This window comes from Opisthocomus hoazin, chromosome 3, assembly GCF_030867145.1.
Source record: "Opisthocomus hoazin isolate bOpiHoa1 chromosome 3, bOpiHoa1.hap1, whole genome shotgun sequence".
NCBI classification, from domain to species: Eukaryota; Metazoa; Chordata; class Aves; order Opisthocomiformes; family Opisthocomidae; genus Opisthocomus; species Opisthocomus hoazin.
This window is the reverse complement of record NC_134416.1, coordinates 40,377,209-40,389,324: the sequence shown is the minus strand read 5'-3', so window position 1 is coordinate 40,389,324 and position 12,116 is coordinate 40,377,209. Positions and strand designations below refer to the sequence as shown.

At 43.5% G+C, this 12,116-nt stretch overlaps 1 protein-coding gene across 2 annotated transcripts in view; it reads left to right on the top strand.

Annotated features, from left to right (window-relative positions):
• Positions 1-6,161: 6,161 nt before the first annotated feature.
• Positions 6,162-12,116, top strand: part of PREX2 (phosphatidylinositol-3,4,5-trisphosphate dependent Rac exchange factor 2) — a 192,078-nt gene continuing 186,123 nt past the window's right edge. The window contains exons 1-2 of one of the 2 annotated variants that reach the window (XM_075416030.1): positions 6,162-6,244; positions 6,342-6,556. In XM_075416030.1, the coding sequence (XP_075272145.1) occupies positions 6,416-6,556 (141 nt within the window). In that variant the 5' untranslated portion in view covers positions 6,162-6,244; positions 6,342-6,415. Of the gene's footprint in view, positions 6,245-6,323; positions 6,557-12,116 lie in introns of those variants that run through there. The other variant, XM_075416031.1, reaches the window with a different exon arrangement.

The window sequence follows — 12,116 nt, the reverse complement described above, 5'->3', positions numbered from 1 at the left end:
GCTATTGTCTTTAGAGAACTCACTGTACATCAGCTAACATTTCTCCTGAAAGCCCATGATTAGGTTCTTATTATTAGAAGATTGTTTTTCTTTTCACTCTAAAGTAAATCAATGGGAAATTCATTATGCTTTCCTTCATATCAAGTTTTATTTTACTGTCTATTATCCAAAAGTCAAAGAAGTGGTTGCATTATTTTTCTGTCACTGTTTCTACATAAAGCCCTGCTCCTCAATCTCTGTTTGGTTGTTCTGCAGAGCTCCCATCAGCAGATCAAAAAAGGTGCTTTAATTGGTCAGGTGTGGTTGCTTTCCCATGGAGAATCCAGAGTGATACAAATCTGGCTAGCAACATGAAAGACCTTGTATACTCTGAAGTTAATTTGTTTTCTTTCTCACAAAGATGTAGGAGTTTTTTGAGATTAATTGTATAAATCGTATTCAGCTTATTTCGGCTTGCACAGTTCATAATTAGTTTTGTTTCAGTTTCCTATCAGCTTTTAAAAAGGTTGCTAAACATCTAGTGTGAAGAAGCTGTTATCGGACATCCTCTAGAAATTGGAGTAATTGTCTGCAGCTGCTCATTCTGTCATTCTGCTTAGATACTACATATGTTTAAATAGCTTTCATCAAGGTACACAAAGCTGGTGTTGAACCTCATGGAGAGTATTTTTACTTTGTCATGCTGGCTTCACGTAAGGTCAGGTTCTTCCTGAACTAACTTGAGTTTCCTGAGGAGATCTTGCCGTGCATTTGTGTTAGTTCATGTTCTTTTAATACCAATCTAAATTCAAAAGGTATGTGAACTAACTGCACTCCTGTTTTGAGGTTCTGGAGATGTGCTGGCTCATGCTAGATATCCTTCTGAAGAACAACCGTCTGTAGTGATCGCTTGCCATTATAAGACTTACGTGGCTTCTTGATGCAGGATTTCTTAAAGGTACCATAGATTCTTATAGGGAAAGTCAAATACACTCCTTTAAGTGAATTGTTAATCACTCCTTTTCAGAAGAGTCATAATCTATATGTATCCTTTTAGATTTATTTTTGGGTGAATCAGATTTGGATCACGCAGTAGTTCTTTACATGCTAATTAAAGCTGAATGTTATGGATTATTTTGCTACAGATGTTTGCTGTGTCCCTTGTGCTGGTGGGAATAAAATTGCTGAAAGCCTTGCAGACAGATACGCACCATTATTGGAGGTGGAAAAACTGTGTGGCAAAGTCCAATGCATTCATACTTGGAAAGTAATATTGTAGCAGTTTGAGGTAAAAAGTCTGGGTTTGGGTGGGGACCAGCTGGCATTCAGAATACCTGCAGAAATCTTTTGATTATACGAGCTCACTGTAAACACATGATGTTGATGATTACATTACATTGCCTCCACAGACTTACGGTGCTTGGGGCCATTTAAATGTCTTTGTGGCTCAAGTACCTCCATCTTCCTTCAAACATGCCATAAAGGAAGATTACGGAACTGATTATTTTGGTCCATTCTGTACAAATAAGGACTTGTGTTTCAAACCTGTGGCTGCAAAGCTGGTTTAGTGTAAACTCTGTGGTGGATGAGCAGATAGCAATGAGTCAAAAGTGAACTGCTCGATTTACTCACCCCCCAACACTTGCTTCACAACAGTTCACAGCTAGTCCCTTACTTACTAACCTTTTCACTGCTCAGTATGGTATTAGAGCCACCTGTAAAGAAACCGTTTTTATTCAGATGAACTTTTTTAGTATTGCTTCCTAATCACATTTTTGTGGGTCTCTTAAGAATTCTTACCTTTTTTTTTTCATTCTGGTAGTGAAGATTGCTATAGCAAAACGGCTAGTTTTAGCTTTTATAGCCATTTCTGCATTGCATTTACACACATTAGAGTGGGAGAAATTGTTGCATTATCTATACTACCTGGAGAAAAGGGACCCCCAGTAATATTTTCTACAAGGGGAGTAGAAATGACTGGCTTGTGTTTGTCCCTGGTTTTTGTACTTTGGGAAAACTAACTTTGGAGAGAGAAAAGTCGTGAGTGTTGGTGAGCAGCCTGCAAAGTAAGCTATGCCATCTATTGATACAGCTTCAGAAACATATTTCAGCTTTTTCTGAAGACAATTTCAAATTCCCAGCTGGACTGAAGAGTCCTTTCCAGGGCTGTGATTCAAGACAGTGTGCCCTGTGGAATGTTTGATTTCATTCATATGTGATATTGGAGCTGTCTTGCGCTGATAGCCATCTTCCATAGCAATACAAAAATGAATCCATGTAGTTTTCCCATGGACTACACAAGTGTCATGGCAGACCGTTGAAGTTTAATTACTACAATCTGTGATGCATAAGGGTTTTAATATCTGGAAACTTGTTTCAGGTCTTCGGATAGGACCACAGAAATGATTAAGGGAATGGAGGATCTTAAATATGAGGAGAGGCTGAGACAGCAGGGGCTGTTGAGCCTGGAGAAGAGAAGGTTCATGGGAAATCTTACCAATGTTTCCAAATGCTTGGTGGAAGGGAATGAAGAAGAGGCAGCCAGACTTCTCAGTAGTGCCTGCTAACAGGACAAGGAGCAATGGGCATGCATTAAACCCCATGAAATTCTGTTTGAACACAAGAGAAGACTTTTTCTTTACTGTAGAGCACTGGTCAAACAGTGGCACAGCCTTCCCAGGGAGGCTGTGGAGTCTCCATCTATGGAGATACTCAAAACCTGGCTGGACAACCTGTCCTGTTGCCCTGGCAGCCTGCTGTAGGTGACCCTGCTTCAGCAGGGGGGTTGGAGTAGATGATCTTGAGAGGTCCTATCCATCATCAATGATGTGGTTTTGTGAACAGGCCAAAAATTGTGTGGTGCTGTATTTCCCAACAGGACTCTTTAAATATAAAGAGTTCAAACTTGGGCCTCAAGTCCCCTTGGATGGAAGAAGTTCTCACTGCGTTCCAAAATTATAGCATCCCATGGGAACAGTCTGATTTTTGCAGTTTCTCCAAACCTGTGGCTTTCTCCATAAGGAGCAAGACTTGATGTCTCTCACGTGCTAGCATAATCAATATACTGTTTTACATAACTTGTGTCTATTTAAGACAGGTAGTGCTATCTGCTAGTCAGATTCACTGATACATGACATTGTAAAATCTGCTCTTTAGTTGCTTACAACATTTTTTTTGGGCTGAAAGTTTTCATCTTGTGTGTATACTCTACCTTTCTTTGCTTTATTCTCTTTTTCCAGTTGTGATGTAGAGAAAACTACAATTGGAACAATTCAAATTTTTCCTGAAACTAGAGTGGAAAGAGTAATTTGCCCTTGTCTTTAGTACTTCAAGCAGGTTGTCAGGAAAATTGGCAAAGCTTGTATGCATGTCTGTTTCCCATAGATTGTGTCTGGTACTTCGAACTACTCTCCTTATCATTGCACATCTGCTGTGGGCTTTGCTGGGTTCAGTGGCCTTAAGCGAGTCATAGAAATCTCTTCAGTGTTGTCAGTTATGCTTTTGCTGGCCCAAATAGCTGGAGCTGCCTGCCTGAAAGAATGAGCAAGAATCAGTTGTGTGAGGGCAGCAGGAGTCTAAACTGGGGCAAGGATCTCTTTGGCTTTAAGGTCTCCTGGCTATGAGATGACAAACCCTTGAAGGCAAGGGATTCTTTCTGCTATAGATGGGGAAGAAAAAGACAGTAAGCTGCTGCTCCTGCCTCTTTCAGCCTTCACCTAAGTCTGTGAGCGTGCATGTTGTGACAACTAATGGCACAGGGCTGAAGCCAAGAACAAAGGCGAATGTCTGAAATCAGAAACTGTAGTCGTCTCTTGTTTCTGCACTCCCAAAGGAAAGAGAGGGAGCCTGCTGACAGGGGAGTTAACTAGTTAGAGGCATATGGCTATGGCCACCTGAGAAAGGTCACCTGCATGTGTTTAGGGGTGGGAAAACAGTAGATGGGTGTTCTGCCTCAGTGGTTTCAGATCCATTTGCTGGTTATCACTTGAGAAAATTTCTGCCATCATGGGGTTCAGTGGAGGATCACTCGTTTTCTTTTTTTTTTTCCTTTCCACCATAGCATCAGCTTTGTTGGTGCTAGTGCCAGCAACTGTGAAGAACTTCATCTCCTCCATAGGATTAAGGCAGATGACACAGAGCTTTGGGGCTTCAGTTCTGTGCCTCACTGGTGAAGCCCACCTGAGCAGGTGAGAAAGTTTCTAGCTAATCATCAGACAGGTTGCCTATTTTAGGCAGGCTAAGGTAGCAAGCTTCAATCATTGGACTGTGATGGCTTTTCTGCCTCAGTCTGTTTTGAACCCATCGATGCATTTGAACCAGATTTGGCAAAGGAGTGAGGTCCTCAAAAACATGAAGTTCTGATTTTAATGAAAATCAGGGGTTATTTTTGGAACAGTGGTCCCAAACTAGTGTCCCACAGAGGGAAGAGCTACACTGAGGTCAGTATGCAAGCTTGCAGGCTAGTCTGCACATGGACAAATGGCCAAGCAGGATACGGGTACCAGAACCAGTCCCAGCAACTGCTGCTTCTTGACCAGGTTTTATGCGAGGGAGCTGTGTGTGTTTGGGAAGGGGGGGATGCAGGAAAGTAGGACACATTCAAAGAAACAGGATTTTTTATTTTGGCTCTGTGAGAAACATCTTGTGGGAACTGTATTCTCTATTTCTCGGAAGATGCCCGAGGCAGACAGCTAGATGATGTCTAGTTACTGGAACACGAATGTCTTTGCTTGTTCTCTCCCAGTAAGGGCTCTTCTCACTGCCTCAGCTTGTACTGCGGCAGTAGAAGAGTTTTATACCCTGGTTTCCATTTCATTCCTTCCTTTTAGGATGCTGCAGGTTTAGAAAAATACTTTGATAAGGAATCTTGAAGTTGAATACTTGCATTTTCTTTCCAGTCACAGATCAAAGAGATAGCCAGAGAAACGTTCAGCTTTTAACAGTAGTCTCAAAATTTACGTGGTAGCATCCTGATGTATTTCAGCCTTCAAGAAATCCATTCCTCTTGTACTGAGTAGTTCTACACTTTTTGTTAACTGTTTGAAAAGGTTACTGAATTCTTTTTTTACTCTTTTAATGAAGCATGCAAGTCTGAACTTTCAGTGCAGACAGGAAAACTGTATAACCTGGAGATTTTCGGAGAATAATAGAATAGTTTGGGTTGGCAGGGACCTCTAAACGTCATCTAGCCCAACCCCCCTGCAATGATCAAGGACATCTACCACTACATCAGGTTGCTCAGAGCCCTGTCCAACCTGACCTAGAATGTTTCCAGGGATGGGGCATCTACTACCTCTCTGGGCAACCTGGTCCAGTGTTTCACCACCCTCATTGTAAAAAATGTCTTCCTTATATCCAGTCTAAATCTACCCTCTTTTAGTTTAAAACCATTACCCCTTGTCCTTTTGCTACAGGCCATGCTAAAAAGTCTGTCCCATCTTTCTCACAGGCCCCCCTTAAAGTACTGAAAAGCCCCAATAAGTTTTTCCCTGGAGCCTTCTCCAGGCTGAACAGCCCCGACTCTCTCAGCCTTTCCTCACAGGAGAGGTGTTCCAGCCCTCGGATCATTTCTGTGGCTGTCCTCTGGACCTGCTCCGACAGGTCTGTGACTTTCCTGATTTTATAGCACCTTGTTTCAATAAAGAAAAAAAACTAATATACCCTTCTCTGAGGAACTTTCCTATAGCTGTTGTAGAATGTAGTGTTTGTAGCTGCTTAGCACATGCCCATGCTTAGCTGTGTACGTTTGTCCAGAGGGGTGTCGAAGGCAACGCACAGCAGTTGCAATACGCATTGTGATCTACGCCTCGTGGGAAGGTGTGGAAGGGGAACCTGAAATAGCTTTTTCTGATGATAATTAAACCAAAACAAACCCAACTGCCGCTTCCCTGGCCAGCCGGCTCGCTGGGACATTTTTATAATTCTTGTGCTCAGTTGCTGGAGATCTCCAATTAGCCTCAAACTGGAGCTCGCAGCTCGTGTGTGAAGCAGGCAGCTGCTGGCATGCAATCTTCCCTGAAGTTGTTTCCTTTCCTTTTTCCTGAGATTTAGCGGGGGGGGAGGGTTTGGAGTCACATGGACACAAAGCTTTTGATTAATGTCCAAGTCTGTGCTGCTGCGGCAGCTTTCCAGCCCCTCAGCTAAGAGGGCGAGCTGGGAACCAGCGACCGCTCGTTTCCTCCCGGCTCCGTCTCCCCTTCCTGACGGGAAAGCAGCGCGCACTGGGCTGGCTCCGCGCCTCCGGACCTGGGGCCGCCGGGGCTGGGTGAGGAGGGGCCGGGGCTGCTGCGGGGCTGGGGACCGGCCGGAGCCCGGCCCCGAGATGTAACTTGGCGGCGTCTTTTGTTGTCGTTGTCCCGCAGCGCAGCGCGGTGCCGGGGCGCCCAGGCGACGCTGCCCGCAGCCGGGGAAGGCGCCGGGCCGTGAGCGCCGCACCATGACAGAGGAAAGCAAAGGGGAAGGCAAGGGGGAGAGCGGGAAGGACTTGGAGAAGCAGCTTCGCCTGCGCGTCTGCGTCCTCAACGAGCTGCTGAAGACCGAGCGGGACTACGTGGGCACGCTGGAGTTCCTGGTGTCGGTGAGCCGAGCGGAGCGGGGGCCTCGCTCACCCCGGGGAAGGCGGCGGGCACCGCGGGGAGGGGAACGGAGCGCGCCGGGCCGGGCGGCGGGAGAGGGTTCGCCGGCCCGAGAGGTGCGGGGCGGCCGCTTTCGCTCGGAAGGGAGGGGGAGTAACAAGTTTTGAAATGGCTGGGGAGGGGTCGGGTGTTCTCCCCCCCGCAGCCGCACTGGTGACCTCGCTCCTCCGGGCGCGGAGGCCGAGGGGACGATGCGTTTGTGTTCGGGTCCGCCTTGGGCGTGAGGGCTCGGGTTCATCCCAGGGCGCCTTGCGGTGGCCGGTGGGACGGAGCGGGGCCGGGGGGTGCCGGCGTGCGGCAGCTGCTCGGCGTCGGAGCCACATGCGGCACTTGCTCCAGCCGTGCAGTGCCGGGGCCGGCCGGGAGGGCAGCGCGGCCCGGTGAGGGCGGTGTTACTGCGGCCCCAGCGCCCTGCTGCGCCCGGCTGCCGCGGTCGGCGGGATGGTCGGTGCCAGCCCGCACCCTCTCAGAAAGCCCAAGTGGGAGATTGTCACAGAACAGATGCGGGCAGCGTCTTGTCTGCGCGTGGCCTCGGTGGCATCGCTTGAGGACCCGGCTGAGAGAAGCACGTCCAAACCAGCTGCTGAAGTCTGCGGAAGGTTTCGCAGTGCTTTTCCCCCCTCCCTTGTCCCACTGAAGGGGGGAAATCCTTCAAGCTGCAAACTTCCTGCTTGGCTGCCTGGAGACCTGTGAGCTTGCTGCTCCCTATCAGGAGGGAGGAAATTCTCGACTTGGCTGTGACAGGGAGAATAAAAGCACAGACACTGGAGTGAAATAAGATCTACAGAGTATCTTATTTTCTCCATATGTTTATGCTCGGCAGAACCATGAAAAATGGTAAATGGTCCAATGTGTTTTCTATTTAAAAAAAAATGTACATTTGAGAAAGTGGCTGTGCGATGGTGTTTTACGTGTTTCCATTTAACAATCAGATTTTACCTATTGTAAAAAATATCTATCATAAGGGACTGTTCTTCAGTATGTTATCTTAAGCCCCAAATTCGGTGTATGTCAGAGTCTTAGGTCATTTCAGCAAATTTAAAGAATTTGTAATATCTTTAATTTTGGACTCTATAGTTTAAGACATAACAGATACTGGTGTCCAAGCAGTAAGTGCTCAGCTGCTTCTAAAGAGCAGATTTTGTACGTATTTCAAGTTGCATCCAACTATTGAATTCAGTAATAAGTCTTTTTCCAGTACGGATCAAGATGGTCCAAATAACTCATATGGAGAAAGGGAGAAGGGCTGGAGTTAAATACCTGGTTCTACACCAAGTTTTTCATATTCATGAATGGTTGTGAACAGGATTCAAGTGACAGTTCAAAGATGTAAATCTTTCACAGGGGAATGCCATGCGTTTTACTTGTACCTCAGTCTTGGTTTGAGGAAACAACTTCTGAGCTTTCCTTGGCCTAACTGCTAGGACTGCTGTTGAGAGCAGCTGTGATGGCAGATTTTACGAGGGAGACAACTCTGGAATAGGGCCAGTATGGAGACCGTCACATTTATTTTACCTAAGCCGTCAAAACCATCACTGTACTTGTTCCTACGGTTACTTCTTGATCTGGAGGCTAGATCCTCTTATTTAGGTGTCCTAAGCTTTCTTTTTCTTAACACCATTTTCCTAGGACTGGCTCGTCTGAGAGAGAGATGCTGTCCCAACTTACTTTGTTTTACACTGTGAGGTGGTCTTGGGGCACACAGCCTCGATTCCTGCTGGATGGAAGCACGTCCGGCTGCTAATGAGTGTGCAGTTCCTGGGACTAGACTAGAGCTAGTCTGAAGCAACTCTCCCACCAACAGCGTGGGGTCCCAGCACCGACTATTGCTCAGTCCAAACCCTTTCCTATTTTGCAGGACTTCTTGTTAAGGTAGAAGCAGCCCAAGGGGTTGAAGTTCCAATAGAAGTTGAAGAGGTCTCCTCAAGACCGTCAGTAGAGCTCATTGTGGTAGAAGCCGTGTTTCCATTAGGACTGAAAAGCTGAAGTAATTTATAGTCTTTCTGATAGTTTGCATGAGGTACTTGCAGTTTTCACTGAGGTTAATAGGAACAGAGTATGCACTTAGATAAATGAAAAAAAACTGTGGTTTGAGGGTTGGAGCCTATTTCTTCTGAAGGTCACAGAATGTACTCTTCTTTGATGTGTATAGTTCATATGGAAAAGCACATTAGCACTTGTGTGGTAGTGGTGGGCAAGTGAGATGACTTTTCACTCACTTGGACTGAAATTTGTATTTTGTGTACATGTCCTTTTGAGGAGGCAGTTAAGGAGCAGAATAATTCAATCAGTTTTCTTTAATTGATTGCTGTTGTGTAGGAAAGGGACAATATCGAAGTGGGATTTGTGTGGAAGCATAATGTACGTCATGTCTCACCTAACTCATTTTCCTGAGTACTTCATGAGATCTTGTGAAGTGATAACACCTGCAATCCCTTCGCTGAGGCAAAATTACACTGTTGCAATGAGCAGTATATAATATAAATAGGCATGGTAGTGAAACGTGACTCTGATTGAGCTGAGTGGTGGGAGGAGGAGACCCCTCTAGCAGATGCGGCCATGTTGGGGAAGTGGCCCTTAGCCTGCTACAGCTTGTGGCTGGCTGGAGAATGGAGAGACTATAAGGAGGAAGTGAGTTTGCTCATCTGTGTCAACATGAAAAGTGCTTTGCTGGTTTCCCTACACTGGGAACATGTCTGTTATATGTTGGATTTATTTTGGTTCTTCAGTTTATGTTGGAATTAAAGAGCGTCTCACTGAGGACAAATTTCTGGTTGGTTATTTAAAGTATTTTTTTTCCCCTACTCCTCTGTGATTCTTCATCCTCCAGTTATCATCAGTCTAGTGAGAAGCAGCTTGATTTGTGTATTCTGTCAAAAGTCTACAAGGCTATTAAGTGCAAAGCAAAAGATTTAATATATTCATTACTTCATTAGATAGATGTAGCTGAGTAGTCATTCCCATGTGTGTTTTTTCACCTCTTCTTTTTGGCTTTACACTGTGTAAATACAGTGTATTGGTTTTAATCTGCAGTCATCACAGATGAAATCTCAGTGGAAAGGTCTGGTTGTATTAATATTATTCTTTTGGATCTCCTGAATCTTCCAGTAATAAACTATAGTATGTTGAGACATCAGTAATACTGAGCAATAACAATTTTGGGCCCATTTGAGTGAGGTATGTAAACATACGTGAGGCGGATAAACTTAAGTCCTCCGGTAGTCGCAGCGATGTTGGAGGGAGGAGGCATGCACAGGAAATTATGAAGAAAAGCTTACATTTTTTCTTCAGACATTTCATTATAACGTTTGGAGTGTTGTTGCAATACTGGAGTTTTTGTTCTTGTTAGTATTTAGCATTTCTTAAAAGAAATATATCTAGTTATGGGAGAACTTACTCAAGGCACTAAAATGTTTTTGAAAACTGTATCTACAGATGGAGTTTATTATGAGCTACAGTATGAGATTTCGATTACAAACTATTGATACTTCACTGGCTAAATTGGCAATTGGGGTTTTTCTGCTGCTGGGTGATCTCTCTGGTGATCATATCTTACTATGGCGAAATCTTTGTTTTTCAGTGAAAGAGAAGCTGTACTTGCAAGGGCGGAGAGAATCTTCTTTTTTTTTTTTTTTTTTTACCAAAAATGTACTTTCTGGAGGGGAGAGAAAGCAAAAATTGGTGAATATTTACTCTGTCTAAAATAATTACGTGTCATCCAACTGTGTAACTGAATAAGTAATGTTAGCTTGAGGGTTCATGGTAAAGATGCTTCTTTAAAAAATTTTATCAATATGTACCTTATCTTTTTCATTCTTTGCAGCAAATGACAAAGCGTGTACATTTACTGTGCTCTGTGTAAACATAATGAAAATTTCATGTTTTGCTGTATAAGCACAATTCGCTAGGAAGAGTAAAACTACATAAATTTTTCCAAGATTCTCATTGGTCCACAATTTTATGCTGGGGAATTTATTTGACTTTTTAATGAATGTTTTAAAAAGTAAGGTTTTTTTTTTTTTTTTTATTCGCTTAATGTTTTGATGTAAGGTTTCATTTACTGTATAAATCAGGGTACTCACCTGAACCCTCAGTGTGGCTGTAGTAAAGAGACCAGTAAAACTGTGGGTAGAAGTTGCTGAGAAATTAAAAAGTATTAATATTGAAGGATTGCCATAAAGTGGCTGGCTTAATTTGTTACATTGTAACTTGATATAAGGCTTAGTTGTTATGATTGTGCTTTGCACTGACTGTTTGGCCAGTAAAAGCAAACTAAGCCATGAAGAACTTCAGGATGCAGATACACTGCAGGAAAGTAGGCTAAATACAATAGTAGGTAAATAGATATGTGTGTATACATATATAAAATATGTATAAATGTGTGTATATATATATTTGGGCAAGAAATTATATTTTGGAACAGAAATTGGAAATGTAATAAATCTGCTACACTTGGTACTTCAGGGGATAGCCATGGAAGTAGAGTTTATTTTTCTATGACAGAGATTGTTTTCCTGGTGCAGTTTCATGTTCTGACAAATTTGACGTTGATGGGAATAGAAGCAGATGTTAGCACTTGTGTAAGCCTTCCAAAACCCCATGGCCTCAGCTGGGGTGACTAGTTAGATCCTGAAGCAGCTGGGGAAAAAAAAAGAGCTAGTTTATTATGTAGACTATAGTACGGTTTACAGAGTCTCTTCGTGAATATATATACATTTCTGTCAATTAACTCTCAAATCTCAGTTTAATGCCATTAGATCCTGCTGTACTATCTTCTCTCTTCTCTTCTGCTTGCAGTGAAGTGGAAAAAGGGTTTGTTCTCTTTAAATGCGTACCCTGTTAAGGGAAGCTGAATCCTTGCTTTTCAGTGGGTATAAAGAGATTTTGTTTATAAGGTTTCTTGCCCAGCCTCCTCAGTGGCTCTGTGACTCCTCAGGATCTGTATTTCCCTGCCATGCTGAGCCTTTCCTTTCTCTTGGCTCAGTAGGTGTTTCTCTGATTGTTGAGCAGACTAATTAGTTGGATGAGTGATTAACAGTAATTGAGACCCCCAGGTAAACTTTAGTCAATTCAGTGTTACTATCCCTGACTAGCAATAGAGGATTTGTGTCCTGGATGGAAACTCCTCATGGCTATACTAGATGATGAAATGAGGTGTTTGGCCTTTCACAAAAGAACCACTTTTAAATGGTCTTTTGTGAAATCTTTTGTGGCTGTGATTTGACACAATAATGTGTGTGCCTTGTTCTTGTGTGTATGTGTATACATCATAGAATCATACAGTATCTCAAATTGGAAGGGACCCATAAGGATCATCAAGTCCAACTCCCTAAATATGTTACATATATCTCAATTACAGTAATGATTAGTGACTTCATAATGGTTTGCATAATTGCATTTATATTTTATAAAAGGGATTTAAATGAATGGAAGGGAAGGGTTTTAGCTGGCTGCATTTTTTGATAAGGTTATGTGATTTCCTTTTCAGGAAAAGAAAAACAA